Consider the following 13242-nt stretch of genomic DNA (forward strand, 5'->3'; position numbering starts at 1 on the left):
GGCAAGATTAGAAAAGTACTTCTTGAATCCTGAGTAGAAGGCATGAAATATGAATTGTTTTGAGTTCCTATGAAAGTTAATTTTTAGCCTTGGTCTGTGAAAGCTCTGTCAGTGATAAATAAGTCTTACTTGTTACTAGAAAGGTAATTTATGAAACTAAGTCACTGCCCACCAGGATGGTGCAGAGTTCTTGTGCCTATTAAAAACAGTCAGAAGGAAGAAGTAGAAATCTTATGCAAGTGTCTGCAGAAAACCACTAAATCTTTCCTCAAAAATTAAGGGAAATATTCTTTTATTCCTATTTATTATAGCTTTGTAGTCTGTTCTTCTACTGTGGGCTCTCAAACCTAAAGCAGTTGTGTTTTTCCTTCTGTTGGAAAAACATTCTGTTGGATGGATGCTGCTGTTTTGCTCAATCACTGCATTACATTTCTGACCTAATAAGAAAGTTCATTCTTTTGTTAGTCTTAAAGCCATGTGTTACTCACAAATGGACTGCTGTCTTTCTAAATGAATGTTTATTTAAATATTGACTGGCATTCAGAGATTTCAGAATTCTTCCAGACAACCTGAGTATGATGCTTATCTTACATTTGGAAATGTTAAGACCTAGTAGTAGTGTCACTGTCTACTGGTTTGTAAGGTTGCTTTGTTTGCAGCTATTGCATGACAGTGACTATAGCATGTATCTTTATGAAAGTGTACACTTCAGATTATAATATTGAAAATCTGGATGACTGTAAAGTTTTGGATTTTGGTTGTAATGTAATTTAAAGTTTTATTGGAAGGATCTACTGTAACACGGCTTTAAAGATGTTTTGGTTGTGGGTTTTTTTGGTGTGGTTGTTATAGGAAATCCTCAAGTAATGATGCAAAGTGTAGCCAATGATGTAAAAGTGAGAGACTTAGGCTTTGTTTCTTTTTTTAATAAAAAGTGAATGAAATTTCTTTCTGTTAAACTCAACATAATATTCCCCTGTGTGTATTTATTTATTTATTTCAGGAATTTGAAGCCTTTCAAACATTTGTGGAAAATCGACTTCCGTTTGATATTGTTATTGATGGGCTCAATGTTTCCCACATAAAACCCAGAAGGATGCATTGTGAAAATGTAAGTGCTGTTAAATATTCATTAAGAATTTTGTGTATGCTGATTGTAAAACAATGAGTGCCTCATTATTAGTTATTCTCTAGAGAAACTGATCAAACATTTTTGTAGCACGTGTTACAATGACGTTCAAAGAATCATCCAAGTTTCACACATTAAAAATGATCAGTGGGAAAATGGTTCTTCTCACATATTTGACTGTATTATCTGTAAAATGTTGTACACAAATTTCCTCATGTATGCAATGGTTATAATTACAGCAAAGGTATTGATAATAACATTATTAGGACATACGCTGTGTCAGTGTGTAAGTTTTCATAGTAATAGGGATTTGTGGGAACAGAGTAAAACTGCCATATAGAAAATTTAGTCTAATAGAGTTATGCTGGTAAGAGTTGTTCTTAAAATAACCCTTTACTTTGTTCAAACCACATCCTGTACACATTTAAACTTTATTTCACTTCCTGTTGTCTTGAGAATTTGAGCCTTGTTAGTACAAGGATGTACCATCAAACTGGCTTCAGTTCTTTCCACTTGATGATTTGCAGAAGACAAATCCTGCTTTTTTGTCAGTATCTTTGTTTGAGAATTCTTGGTACTCCCCTGTAGCATTTCACTAAGAATTGGCTTAAGATTATCTGGGTTCTTTTGTTAATCAGATATTTACTTTACATTAGGAGTAATAAAGTAGTTTCTCACATGTATTCAGAAACCAGAATTTAAATTTTCACGCTCTTGAAATTAAAATTAAGTTGTAAATGAACTTGATAATAAAGGAAGAAATACACTTGTAGTAATTACAAGAAATACATTTTTCTTCTAAGAACTACTTTAAAACTGTTCTTAGGAAGTAGTATATGCTTATCTGTAGATAAAAGTGAGCTAGGGAGGCTAGATAAACTTACTGAAAGAGGTTTGTTTGAGAGTGGCAATGAAGTTTCATGGGTACTTTCTTTATCATGAAAAAAAAGTTTACAAGTTGTTTGGGTGGAATCAGGAAGTGTTGATTATCTGAGAAGAATTCCAGACAGAATGTAATGCCACAATATTTTAAGATCTGGAAAGACAGATCTATGCTGCCAAAGATGAGGAAGAGAAATGCCTTTCCCACTGTGGGAACTCTGAACAGGATTCTCAGTGATCTGTAAAGCTGGAGGCAGTGGAGCAAAGAGCCAGTCTGGTTTTGGTGGATAATTACGCCTGATTTCTGATCAGACATCTTACTAGGACATATTAGCGTGCTGAGCAGCATAAATTGCCTTTGAGTTTCTCCTTAGCTTCTGCTGTATTGGAAGGACTTCGGGATCCATGATGCCAGAGATCCAGAAGGACCGTATGAAGGCATCAACTTTCCATTTAGGTTGTTTCTAAATAGGTACAGGTCAGATGTCTCCTGAATCTCAGCTGTTTACAGATTAGGAGGATTTTTAGGAAGACCTGCCTTTCCTCCCTAAACAACAGAACAGTCCCTTGGGCTCACCACAGCTTATCTCCAGAAGAAGGTTCTCCTAGCTAAAATCTACTTGTCCTATGAGTTACGTTGCTGTTAATTATTATTGCATTTTGTCTGGCACAAAAAATGTTAATTATTGGAGCTTCCACCAGCCAATCTTGCTGCTCCTGTTTTCTGCATCCTGTTATTGAGAGTGTGGAGTCATTGCATGAGATAGAATGGACGTGCCCATTATTCCTGCCACAGACCTGTAGATACTGACTGGCTGAATAGTACCTATTTTGGCATGGGAAGTGTGTATTTGCACTCTAAGCAACAAAATAGCTCCTTCACTGCCCGAAAGAAATAATCTTCTAGACACATGGACTACTAAAGACTTTTTCCCTTTTTATTGACCCTCCCAATTAACTGAGACACCATCTTTATACAGCGTTAACTATCGAGTTTATAGTTTTTTCCAATTGGAAACATTGTTTAAATGTGAGATCATGCTGGATGCTAGTAGATCCTGTTTTATTTCTTCATGACTCTGAACTCCTGTGTTGTAACATGTCAGGAAAGGACTCTGTCTTAGTTCTTATTTTGGATACTTCTGACAAGAAGTATTCTTGTTTTCTTACTGTTTTTTTTCAAGACTGCTAAAAACAGAAAAAAACCCACAAAGCAGAACAATCCTTTCTTCTGTCTCCAAACTTTTCTTTCAGATGAGGGAAGGGAAGGCCACAGGAATCTGTTGCTTTTCTGGTTGCTGGTGTTGCTGCCAAGTAGTCCCCCATCCGTGAATGCTGACCTCCCTGAATGCTGTAGTCTGTCCTTTGAGGGCTGACTCTGCCACAAAACATCCTCTTGTGGAGGCTCCTACCCTTATGCCAGCGACAGCTGAATGGAAAATGTGGAGTGGCATATATGGGGCATTTACAGCCTGCCTTGATAAGTTCTTCAATGTACATAGGGAAACATAATGCAGAACTGAGAAGATAGAGAGGAGAAATAAGGCAAGAGAAGTGGGAGGCAGAGCAGAAAGTATGGAAAAAGCCAAGACTGAAGGCTGCTGAGGTCAGGCTGGCTGGCTAGGACAGCATGACAGGCCCATTTTGAAGAAGAAGTTCATGCTGTGACCTCTTCAGTTCATCTGGAGAGGTAACACAGGAGCCATGTTTCCAAGGACCTCTGTTAAAGCTGCCCAGCCTGTGTTTTACTTGTCAGAAAACGAAATTATTCTGAGTCTCCAGGTGGGAGTATGCTTTTCAAGGGTTCATTCTTGCAGCTGTTAGACCCAGTCAGGATTTCATCACCTTTTCTGTTACAGTATATAAAGAGAAAGAGAAAATCAGATTGTTGCTCTGTTTCTAACACACTGTAAGCGTTAGTACTTGGAAGGTTTTAGTTTCTTTGGAACACATCCCTTATGTGATTTAGAGAGCATGGCAAAATAAAGGGCATTATTAAACACAGGAGAAAGCCTAAGATTTATGTGACAAAACCATGATAATTTAAATGCATTCTGGTCTTTATTTAAATTTAACAAAAAGTACTGTTCAGCTTGGTGATTTAGCTTTCAGAACTACAGCTGTTTTGCTGAAGACCAGCTTGAGCTAACTTAGTCATATGATTGAAATAAGAAAACATTGATAAAATATTCCTCTCTTTTCCAAACAGCCTAACATTTTTAATTCCATTTAGGGGTTCCTTAGGCATCTTGGAAAAGGGCTGGATTGTGTGAACAAGGCACAAATACCTTGAGGGATGAGAGGAGACGGAAAGAAAGCAAAGTTGAAGGAATGATTTTTACACATTTAATTCCCAAAGTGTTCTGACATTCTAGAAAACTAGGTATGTGACTTCCAGTAGCCCCAGGAAACTTCAGTCCTCACATCCAGCACTTACTTAGCAGATCATCATGAATATTATTGATTTAGCAGATTTTCAGGAACATCCTGTGGCAGTTTCTCTGGTATATGACACTGTTGGTTTGTAATTACAATCCCCCTTTTTTCCAGGTTGGTTTTATACTAGGTCTGTTTCCTGGTAGAAATCACCATGTGACTGCATCAATTACTGAAAAAAAAAAAAGGAGGTAGCCTGAGGGTGGGAACAAAGATTTTTTGAGGACTAGGGAGTGGTGAGACCATCTGATTTGAAGGCACTGCACACACAGTGACTGTAAAACTGCAACACTGGACATCAGCTGGCACCTCTTTTCAATCCTTCGCGTCCTTACTGCAGCATTTTAAATTAGACATTAAAGTTGACTTCTAATTAAAAGATATTATAGAATGGAAATTATTTTTGCTACATAATCCAGACCATAGAAAAAAACCCCAAACCTCCCATAAAGTCCAAAATCATTCGATCTTGTCTTCTGCTCCCGTTTAAGACTGTACCTGATGCATATTTGCCTGAATGAGTCAGTCACTGTTTGTACTGCAAACGTGTAGTTTATAAACAGAGATATCCGTGCAGTTTAACTAAGCACAGTTGATTCAGGCTGTGTTTTTAGGCGTCAGCACCTTTCCTCCAGATGTATCTAATTACATAAATCCTTACCCAGCACAATGACATTTGGTACTCCCTGTCCTCTGCTGCTGTAACTCTCCATAGTGCTCTCACCTTTCGCCTTGTAAAGGTCAAGAGAGGGAATTTCCACACACTAATTTTCCATTTATCTTACTAAATAAACTGTTACGTAATTCTTAAATGGATTTTTTCCTGTTTATCATGATTTTCTGCGGAAGTGTTCTTTGGAAGTGAGAGGGAATCCCAGTGCAAGCAAGATGTCTGGGCTCTAAATATCTCGCTTTGGTTGCAGGAGGGGAGTGAAGAGATTACAATGAGCTCTTCTCAGCTACCCCTAGACTGTGAAGGACCAGGGTGGGAGGTGTGAGAGAGCATGATCAGCAAGAACAGTTTAAAGAGTACTTGCTATTTTTAATTTATATTGAGTTTGGAATATTGTAAATTAAGTATGCAGCCAGCTCCTTTTTTAGCTGTGCGCATCTGGTGTTAGATGTAACTGAATATGCATTTCAAATGTGTGTTGGATCAAAGCTAACTCACAATTCCTTTCTTCAAACAGTTTGGCAGCTCTGCCCTAACTTTACCCTCTCTAATCTCTGTATTAAACTCAGACATCTAAAAGATTGGTAAAACGGTTCCAGATTGAGTTCCTTAAGATTGACAATCCACAAAGGAATAGTTTTTGCTCTTGGTGGGTAGTTCAAAGTGGTTGCTCCTAAACTTAATCAGCACTTCTATAAATGGACTACATAAGTTCATGTAATTCCCATGTAAATTGCAGTAGGCCTGTACAACAGCTGAGGAAGCCAGATCCTTGCTGTTTCACTCCCTTCCCATCCCAGTCTGGTGGCAGCAGCTGGCATATCACCCCTACCATGTCTCTGGCCTGAAGCAGCAGTCAGCTCCTGCCAGGAAAGGCACCACACCTGCCCTCCTGCACCTCTGACAGGCTGCCACAAAAAACCAGGCTGTGACTGCTGTTATTGGGCCTGATCTGTGGCAGGTACAGGGGACAGGACATGTTTTGCATCTATTTCTTGTCTCTTTCAGGAGAAGAGCAGCAGACTTGTTGAGTGAAACTTCTCTCTGAATTGGAGAAGGATTCTTGGACTGAGTGAATTCTGTGATCACAAGTAGCATAAAATTGTGTGAACATATTAATGCATTTTGGTTTTCCATATGTTAAATATTTTAAAAATAATATTTATCAAGAAGATTAAAAGTTTAAAACTAATATTATAGTTGTAGTTATTCTAGTGGTTCTGTAGTAGTTAGTCCTGGACTCCTGCCTACTTTAGCAGTATAGAAAAGATAGAGAGAGATTGTAGTCTTGAAAGAAAAGCTGGGAGTGAAAAAAAATTTCATCAAGATAGGGGAGAAAACCAGGATGTAGGATAGTAGTCTACAGGAAAATGCTGAATGGTCATGTTAAATTTTTGAAAAAAGCCCAGCTTTGGCCACAGAAATAAAGAATCTTGATGAATTACGCTTTGTAAATTCAGCTCAGAACCATCGTTTTGGTATGTGCTTTATTCACATTTTGAAGGCTTATTTTCTAAATATAAAGACAAACTCTTCAAATGAAGGCAAAGTTAAAAAAAAGAAAAAAACCAGGGCATCTATGGCCCATCATTCTCTTGGATTAATAACCCAAATCAATATTGAAGCATAATTTTTTTCTTCAAAATCTCTACTCAATTGCCTATAAATCCTCTATGATGAAATAAGGAGATAAAAAGTATTGCAGCTTGTACTGTTTGAGAAAAATAGTGAATAAAACTTTCTCTCCTGAGTCCCACTTACTAAAAATTTTTGATGGCATGAAACACACAAAGAAATTAACACCTCTGCATACAGATGTAGTTGACAAATACTAATGTGCTCAGGTTCCCATGTGTAATCCTTATGAGTCTTCACATTTGTCTTAACGGTGCAACATGCCTGAAAGATCATCTGCACAGTTATTGAGACAGTGATACTTTATACAAAATATTAGCTCTACTGTATGAGCTGTCATGCAAAACTAGCAGTTATTAATAAATTTGACCCCAAAAAAATCATACATGGAAAAGAATTTTTTTCTTCTTTGACTCCTTTGGCAGCATCTGTGATTTGTTCAAGTACTTTACTGTCTGTAAATGAAGCAAGAATTAAGTAGATCCATGAGTCATTCTCTGTTTAGAATCAATACATCCAACAGAGGTCTTATTTGTCATACTGTGACAGTTCATCAATTCTTCCTTCCACCAACTCTGGTCTTACCACTCAACAAAGCAGTGAGACGTGTGTGTTCATTTGCTCTCAGCCTTCTCCCTCTCTTTTTTTTGTTCCTGTCTCCTACTGGTGGTTCCAGTTTGCATTTCCATGATAACAAAACATTTGTCCTGTTGCTCAAGACTGGAGAGATTTTTATATTTGCAACATGTTTCATTTTTTAGATCTGTACGTTCATTTCCTGTAAGTATTGCACAAATCATAAAGATGAAGATTTTTGGTGTTTTCACTGAAAATCACCTTCAGCCTCTGTGTAACATGATCTTAGAAGAGAAAGAAGCTTAAGCACTAAGGGATACTCTTGAAACTTCACCTATTTTTAGTGTTGGAGATGTGCAACCTGAACATTCAGCATTTCATTCATATCTTGTCAGTTAATTTCTGGGGTTCCTTGGATATCTCAGCAGGAGAACTAAGTCAAGTTCTTCTCCGAAGAATCTCAGAGATTGATAATGATCTGCTGAAATCTTCCCCCTCCCCTCCTATATTGGGGCCATCCTAAAATAGACTAGATCAAGCTCAGAAATTTTGGTCACCAGATGCAGAAGAGCAAGACTGCTGAGCTTCTCAGAAGAGCTGAAGGAGATTAGACTCATTTGCCTGTGAAACCTAGAGGAAAGGCCTGGCCTGCAACTTCTCTCCCTACTGTTCTTTTGAAACTTGACAGTTCCTGTTTGTGGCTAAAAAAGAAATAAAAGGGTATTTAATATATTCAGCTTTGTATACCAATACACAGTAAGTGAATATGTATTGGACATCAGTGTGTCAGGGGTCCTAGAAGTACTCCTACAAGTGGTTGCCATGTATGCTTCCACTGAGGAAACACACCTGTTGACGACACCTTGAGCCACCGAGTCTGGCTCCAACGTGCTTTACTGCAGCAGCACTGGGAGGGGAGAGTAGGAGATAGATGGGACTTCTTAAGAAGGGAAGCAAAAAGACAGACTGGCTACCTGTGAATACAGGGAAACTTTCTCAAAACTTTTAAATTTCCAACATTGTGAAATGGTGGAGAGAAGCTGGCAGGATTCCCTGACTAAATGCCTGAACAGTCCATTGTAAGCAACTATTTTTTGTTTCAGAGGTTTCCACTCTGTTTTTGCATTTCCTGGTGAGAAGAATAGAGAAGCAGAAATTGATCAAGTTAAGAAAATCTTGACTATCAGGCATTTTGACAACTTCTCCCTGTTGCTTTCTCCCAGAGTCAGATTATTTCTGCTGTTGCTTCCCCTCACTATTTGCAACCTTTGTTTCTGGCTATAAAAATAAATAAAGCCCATGAGATTAAATTAATGATCTCTATTGGTTTCCATCTGGTGTTTATGATTTCTACCTTTGTATTTGGTGATAATAGCAAATCAAAATCTGTGTAAGTAGGAGAGCATCCAAGCACCAAGCATACTTTTTTTACAAGGGAATTTGCATCATGTCTTTCATAACAAGAATTCTTCTAATCACTAGGAATATAAGCTTGAAATTCAGCAGAGCAGAGTGAAAGTGCCTTGATGATTCATGTCCCAGTGAACTTGTTAGCTGTAGCAACATGTTGTGTGTTGTATGTTGTAGAGAAGTCCTGCTAAAATCTCAGTGATGAAGTCAAATGAAGGTATCTTCTGAACTAGACGAGTTTCAAACTTGCTGTTTTAATTTCTCCCTTAGAAACCACAAGATGAGTTTTCTTTGGGCAGCTTGACTGATTCATGTAATCGTGGAACTGCTATCAGTGTGGCAATAAGAGGTGTGCTGGGCCTCCAAATTGGAAACCTGGTCTTTAGGGAACTGAACTGCTTCTTTAGAAGTGATTCTTATATGAAAATTCTCCATAGTAGTGAAAGGCTCTGGGAAGCAGGCCAAAAAATGTGAAGGTTGAGTTACTATAGGCCAGTTCTCTGTAAGAATAAATATCCAATTTGAATGTGAGAAATGCTAGTTTTAGTGTCATCTTAAAGGCAGCTTGGATAATCCTCAGAACAATTATTGCCTTCATTCATGTACATCTGGATTTATTTATGTATTTGAAAAGCAATCAATTTGGGGTTCATGCTTGGCTTTTATATCTGATATGCTATTTTTAATAAAAGTAGGAAAGAAAACATGTTTGGAAGCTGTGTTATTTGAAGGAGAAAAGATGCAATACAACAAAAGCCTAAAGTGCATTGGGATTTATTTATGAAGTCATGAAAGCCTAAATTTTTTAACAATAGGTCATTCATAGGGATTTCAGCATATTGATGGGATGTTTAATGATACAGCAATCCATTAAACTGCATTTGTTGTTTTTTTTCTAGTTGCATTCTACTTGTAGAGTAGAAGAGACATCTATATTTAAGTAATTAAATATATTTAAATTGAGGTTATTAAATTATTATAATCTGCAATTAAGTTTAAAACCAAAGTTGAAGTAATTTTATTTTTTTTTATCTAGACTCATAGAAAATCAAGTACAATTGTCCACGGCTTTTAATCTAAATCTCTTCATAAACTGATTGTTTCATGTTGTCTGGAACATGGAAATAGGAAGTCTTGTTTGAATCTAGGAGACTCATTACATGAGAATTAAAAGTCCATGCTGGGAACCACAATCATGCTGGCAGTATTCTTGCTTAAAAACAATTCACAGGAATTCCTGTTTCAAACTGAACTTATGAAAAATGGTAAGAACTCTTCTTATCCAAAATTTTATCCATTGCCCATTACAGGTGACCTTTTGTATGAAACACTTCTTAATGCAAACCTTGCCTTTTTCCAGTATTGATTTTGTACATCAGATGCAGAGATGACAGGGAGAAGCTGTCTCTATTCTGTCTTTTACTTATTTTGTTTGAGGGTACATTTGTGCATTTCCTCAAAACAAGGAAGGGGAAAGGAAGCAGGGCAAGGTAAAAAAAACCCAAATCAAAATCAAATAGTCCCCAGAGTAATTCAGACTTATGCCTTTATCTGTGATGTGAATCTAAATTAGATCAAATTAGATTAAACTAATGTGTTTACTTGTGCTAATATAATGAGGAGATTTCTTTCAAATATCTGTCACTCCTCTGTGGGCTGCTACCAGAACCGTGCCATTAAGCTATTATTGTACGTACTGGGACTTGTAAACGGTTTTGTTGCTTGGTATCACGTGAGGAACAGGTGTGATGTAGTAAGAACACCAGTACTAAGAACATAATAAGAAAGCTGTGGCTACTTTGCTGCTGCTGGTCTTCAAATTTTCAGGAAAAAACCCAACCCACACTGACTTCTAGGACAGGCAATGCACATCTACATGGGTTCTTCCTTTCTCATATCAAATGAACTCTAGGAAACATGGGGATTTTTTGGTCCTGACCCAGGCTGAAATAAACTGCAGAGGAGGGTCCTGAGTTGTAGGATCACCTGAAAATGAGCCTGATGTCTGCTGGGTCAGCTCAGATGCACATCGTGCTAGAGTAGCAGAACATCAGTCTTGTGTATAAGGTCATTCCTACTCTGTGTGCAAAGCAAGAGAACTTTCCTTGGTACTTGCAGATGCCCTCTAAACTCTTTTCCTTATTTGCTTCTTAACCTGATATTCCTTGTTGCTTATATGATTTTAAAACTCTTAGATCTTCTGCTTTGTATTTTTCTAAATGACAAGGAATTAACTGAAAATTTGAAATTTTATATAGGTTTTTACTTATTAGTAGCCATGGTACTGACTGTTATACAATAGAAATCTTCACTCCCATCCTCAAAGAAAGATACCTACCTCAAGATCTTAAAAACTAGTAATTGAAAAACATTAGATGAAGAAACAATCTTATAAAGCATGATTTGTGTTGGTGTTCTCCATTTTCTGTGTATCTCCGCAAAATAAATGTTCATATTTTCTATTCTGTAAATATTATTTCCTAAATATGATCTCCCCCAAAAGTACATTTTTAATCACTTTGAATGCTTAATCTCTGGTATTGTACTTACTGCCCCGTCTCATTGTTAAGGAACCTTTTTCTTCTTGAAAAAATCTCCATTTACATATATTGTACTAATTTTTACATGTATTTACTGATTTTTTTCTCTCCACCCAGAGATACTAGTTTGTGATGCAGTTTCTGCACGATTTATTATTCACCAGTCAGTTCTTTAATGATCTGAATAGTTTCACAGTTCTAGCTGGAAATATGCATTGAAGTTATAGTGAGTCAGGTGAGTCAGAAGCTAAAGAGGTTGTCAAAATTATGTTGACACTATATATGCTGTTTTCCAACCAATTTAATGAAGTATTAACTCCTAATTTCTCCAAATATTTTCTACCATTTCCAGCTGCTGCATTGTCCTATCCTTGTACAATGTTTCCTGTAGTGACTGTTAAAACTGGACCTGTACTTCTGTCATATTGATGATACCAACTTACCTCTTAGAGAAATCAGGAAGTATTAGTGATGCTTATATCTGTCCTTATCATTATCCAGCACTTATCTGTTTACCTGGTCGCTTCTGTGCTCGACAAAAAGGAAACAGTGAGTTGGCAGTAATATTCCTTCTGTCTCTAATATTTTGAATCTTTCTGAGTGTTGAGCTTTTAAGGAGACTTGTTAACATGGCTCCATGAGCAAGCTTTGTACAGGGTGTGCCGTAAGCTCTTTAACAGCAGTTAAAAGCCAGTTCAGTTCCTGCCAGAGTTGTTCCTGCCTTATATGGTATACCAGTGTGGAAAGGTCAATCTTTCTGATGCCTTCTCCTCTTGTTTGTTTCCTAATTGTGTTCATCATTCATGGCTAGGCTTCGCGAACGAAGATTTGGGAAGGGCTCTACCCATGTTTGTTGCAAGCGCGTTGGTGGCTAAAAAGGCCAATACGAGATAGGCATGACCGATTGCAAAAGGCACAGCAGAAAGACTCCTTAGATGGTATATTCTGCAAGACATGATTCTTTCTGCATTGTCTTTTCTCCTCAAGGGTGATCCTGCGTGCTTTCTCAAAAGCATCAGCAGCGTTATAGATGGTCTGTCTCCAGACCTCCTGATTGGAGGCCAGAGTAGACCAGTTATGTTGATCAATATGGCCAAGGCTGAGATGTTGTTTCAGGGAGTCCTTGTATCTTCTCTTTGGGGCTCCTCTCTTGCGGCAGCCGGTGGCAAGTTCACCATAAAGTAAGATCTTAGGGAGGCGGTGGTCCTTCATCCTTGAGACGTGTCCTGCCCAATGTAGCTGTGTTCTCAGCAACATGGCCTCAATACTTGTGACTGCTGCTTGTTCTAGATTCCTAATTGGGTAATATTTGGGTAAACTAGGTAGTGCTTATACTGTACAATGAAAAAAGAAAAAAGTAGAAGTATGATGCAGGTATTTGTTAGAGCTGGAATTTGAGCTTCTACATTCAGTGTAAGTTTAAGAAAAGTACAGTGGAATACCTATTTCTTGAATACTACCCATACTACTACCTGATTGATTGATTGATTGATTGATAGATAGGAGTTTTCTTCCACCACAGCCCTAAGCTGCCACACATTTGAGTAAATAAAATGAAGTAGTAGTAAGAAGGTGGCAAGCAAATAGTCGTAGAGCAGAACCAGACAGTCTTAATGATGTTGATTTCCCCTGCTCCTTATTAGGAGTAGTCACCCTGGGCTTATCTAGTGTTAATGTCACTAGGCTGCTTTCCTCATCCAAAGTCATGTTCATGATATCCCTGTAAAACATTTCACTGTACTGTTTAAATCCATTTATGTGTAATGGCCCTAAGTCTCAGTAGTTAGAGGAAGTGTCTTAAATAAAAGAATGGGAGGGTTTTGACATTTTCACTTCGCATTGATATGTATGTATCTTCATATCATGCCTTGAAGTGTGAAAATCTCTTAGCTTTCCATTGAATGGGCATTCCCAAATGGGCTTTCAGAAATTCAAATGCTATAGGTTAGGGATTTGTTTTT

At 37.6% G+C, this 13242-nt stretch overlaps 1 protein-coding gene across 2 annotated transcripts in view; it reads left to right on the forward strand.

Annotated features, from left to right (window-relative positions):
* KIAA0391 (KIAA0391 ortholog) overlaps window positions 1-13242 on the forward strand; it is a 51076-nt gene that overhangs the window by 24296 nt on the left and 13538 nt on the right. The window contains exons 5-6 of one of the 2 annotated variants that reach the window (XM_027670694.1): window positions 1004-1111; window positions 11783-11830. In XM_027670694.1, coding sequence (XP_027526495.1) covers window positions 1004-1111; window positions 11783-11830 — 156 coding nt within the window. The remainder of the gene's footprint in view (window positions 1-1003; window positions 1112-11782; window positions 11831-13242) is intronic. The other variant, XM_027670703.1, reaches the window with a different exon arrangement.

Source organism: Neopelma chrysocephalum, unplaced genomic scaffold (assembly GCF_003984885.1).
Source record: "Neopelma chrysocephalum unplaced genomic scaffold, ASM398488v2 Primary Assembly neopelma1_24, whole genome shotgun sequence".
In the NCBI taxonomy this organism is placed as follows: domain Eukaryota; kingdom Metazoa; phylum Chordata; class Aves; order Passeriformes; family Pipridae; genus Neopelma; species Neopelma chrysocephalum.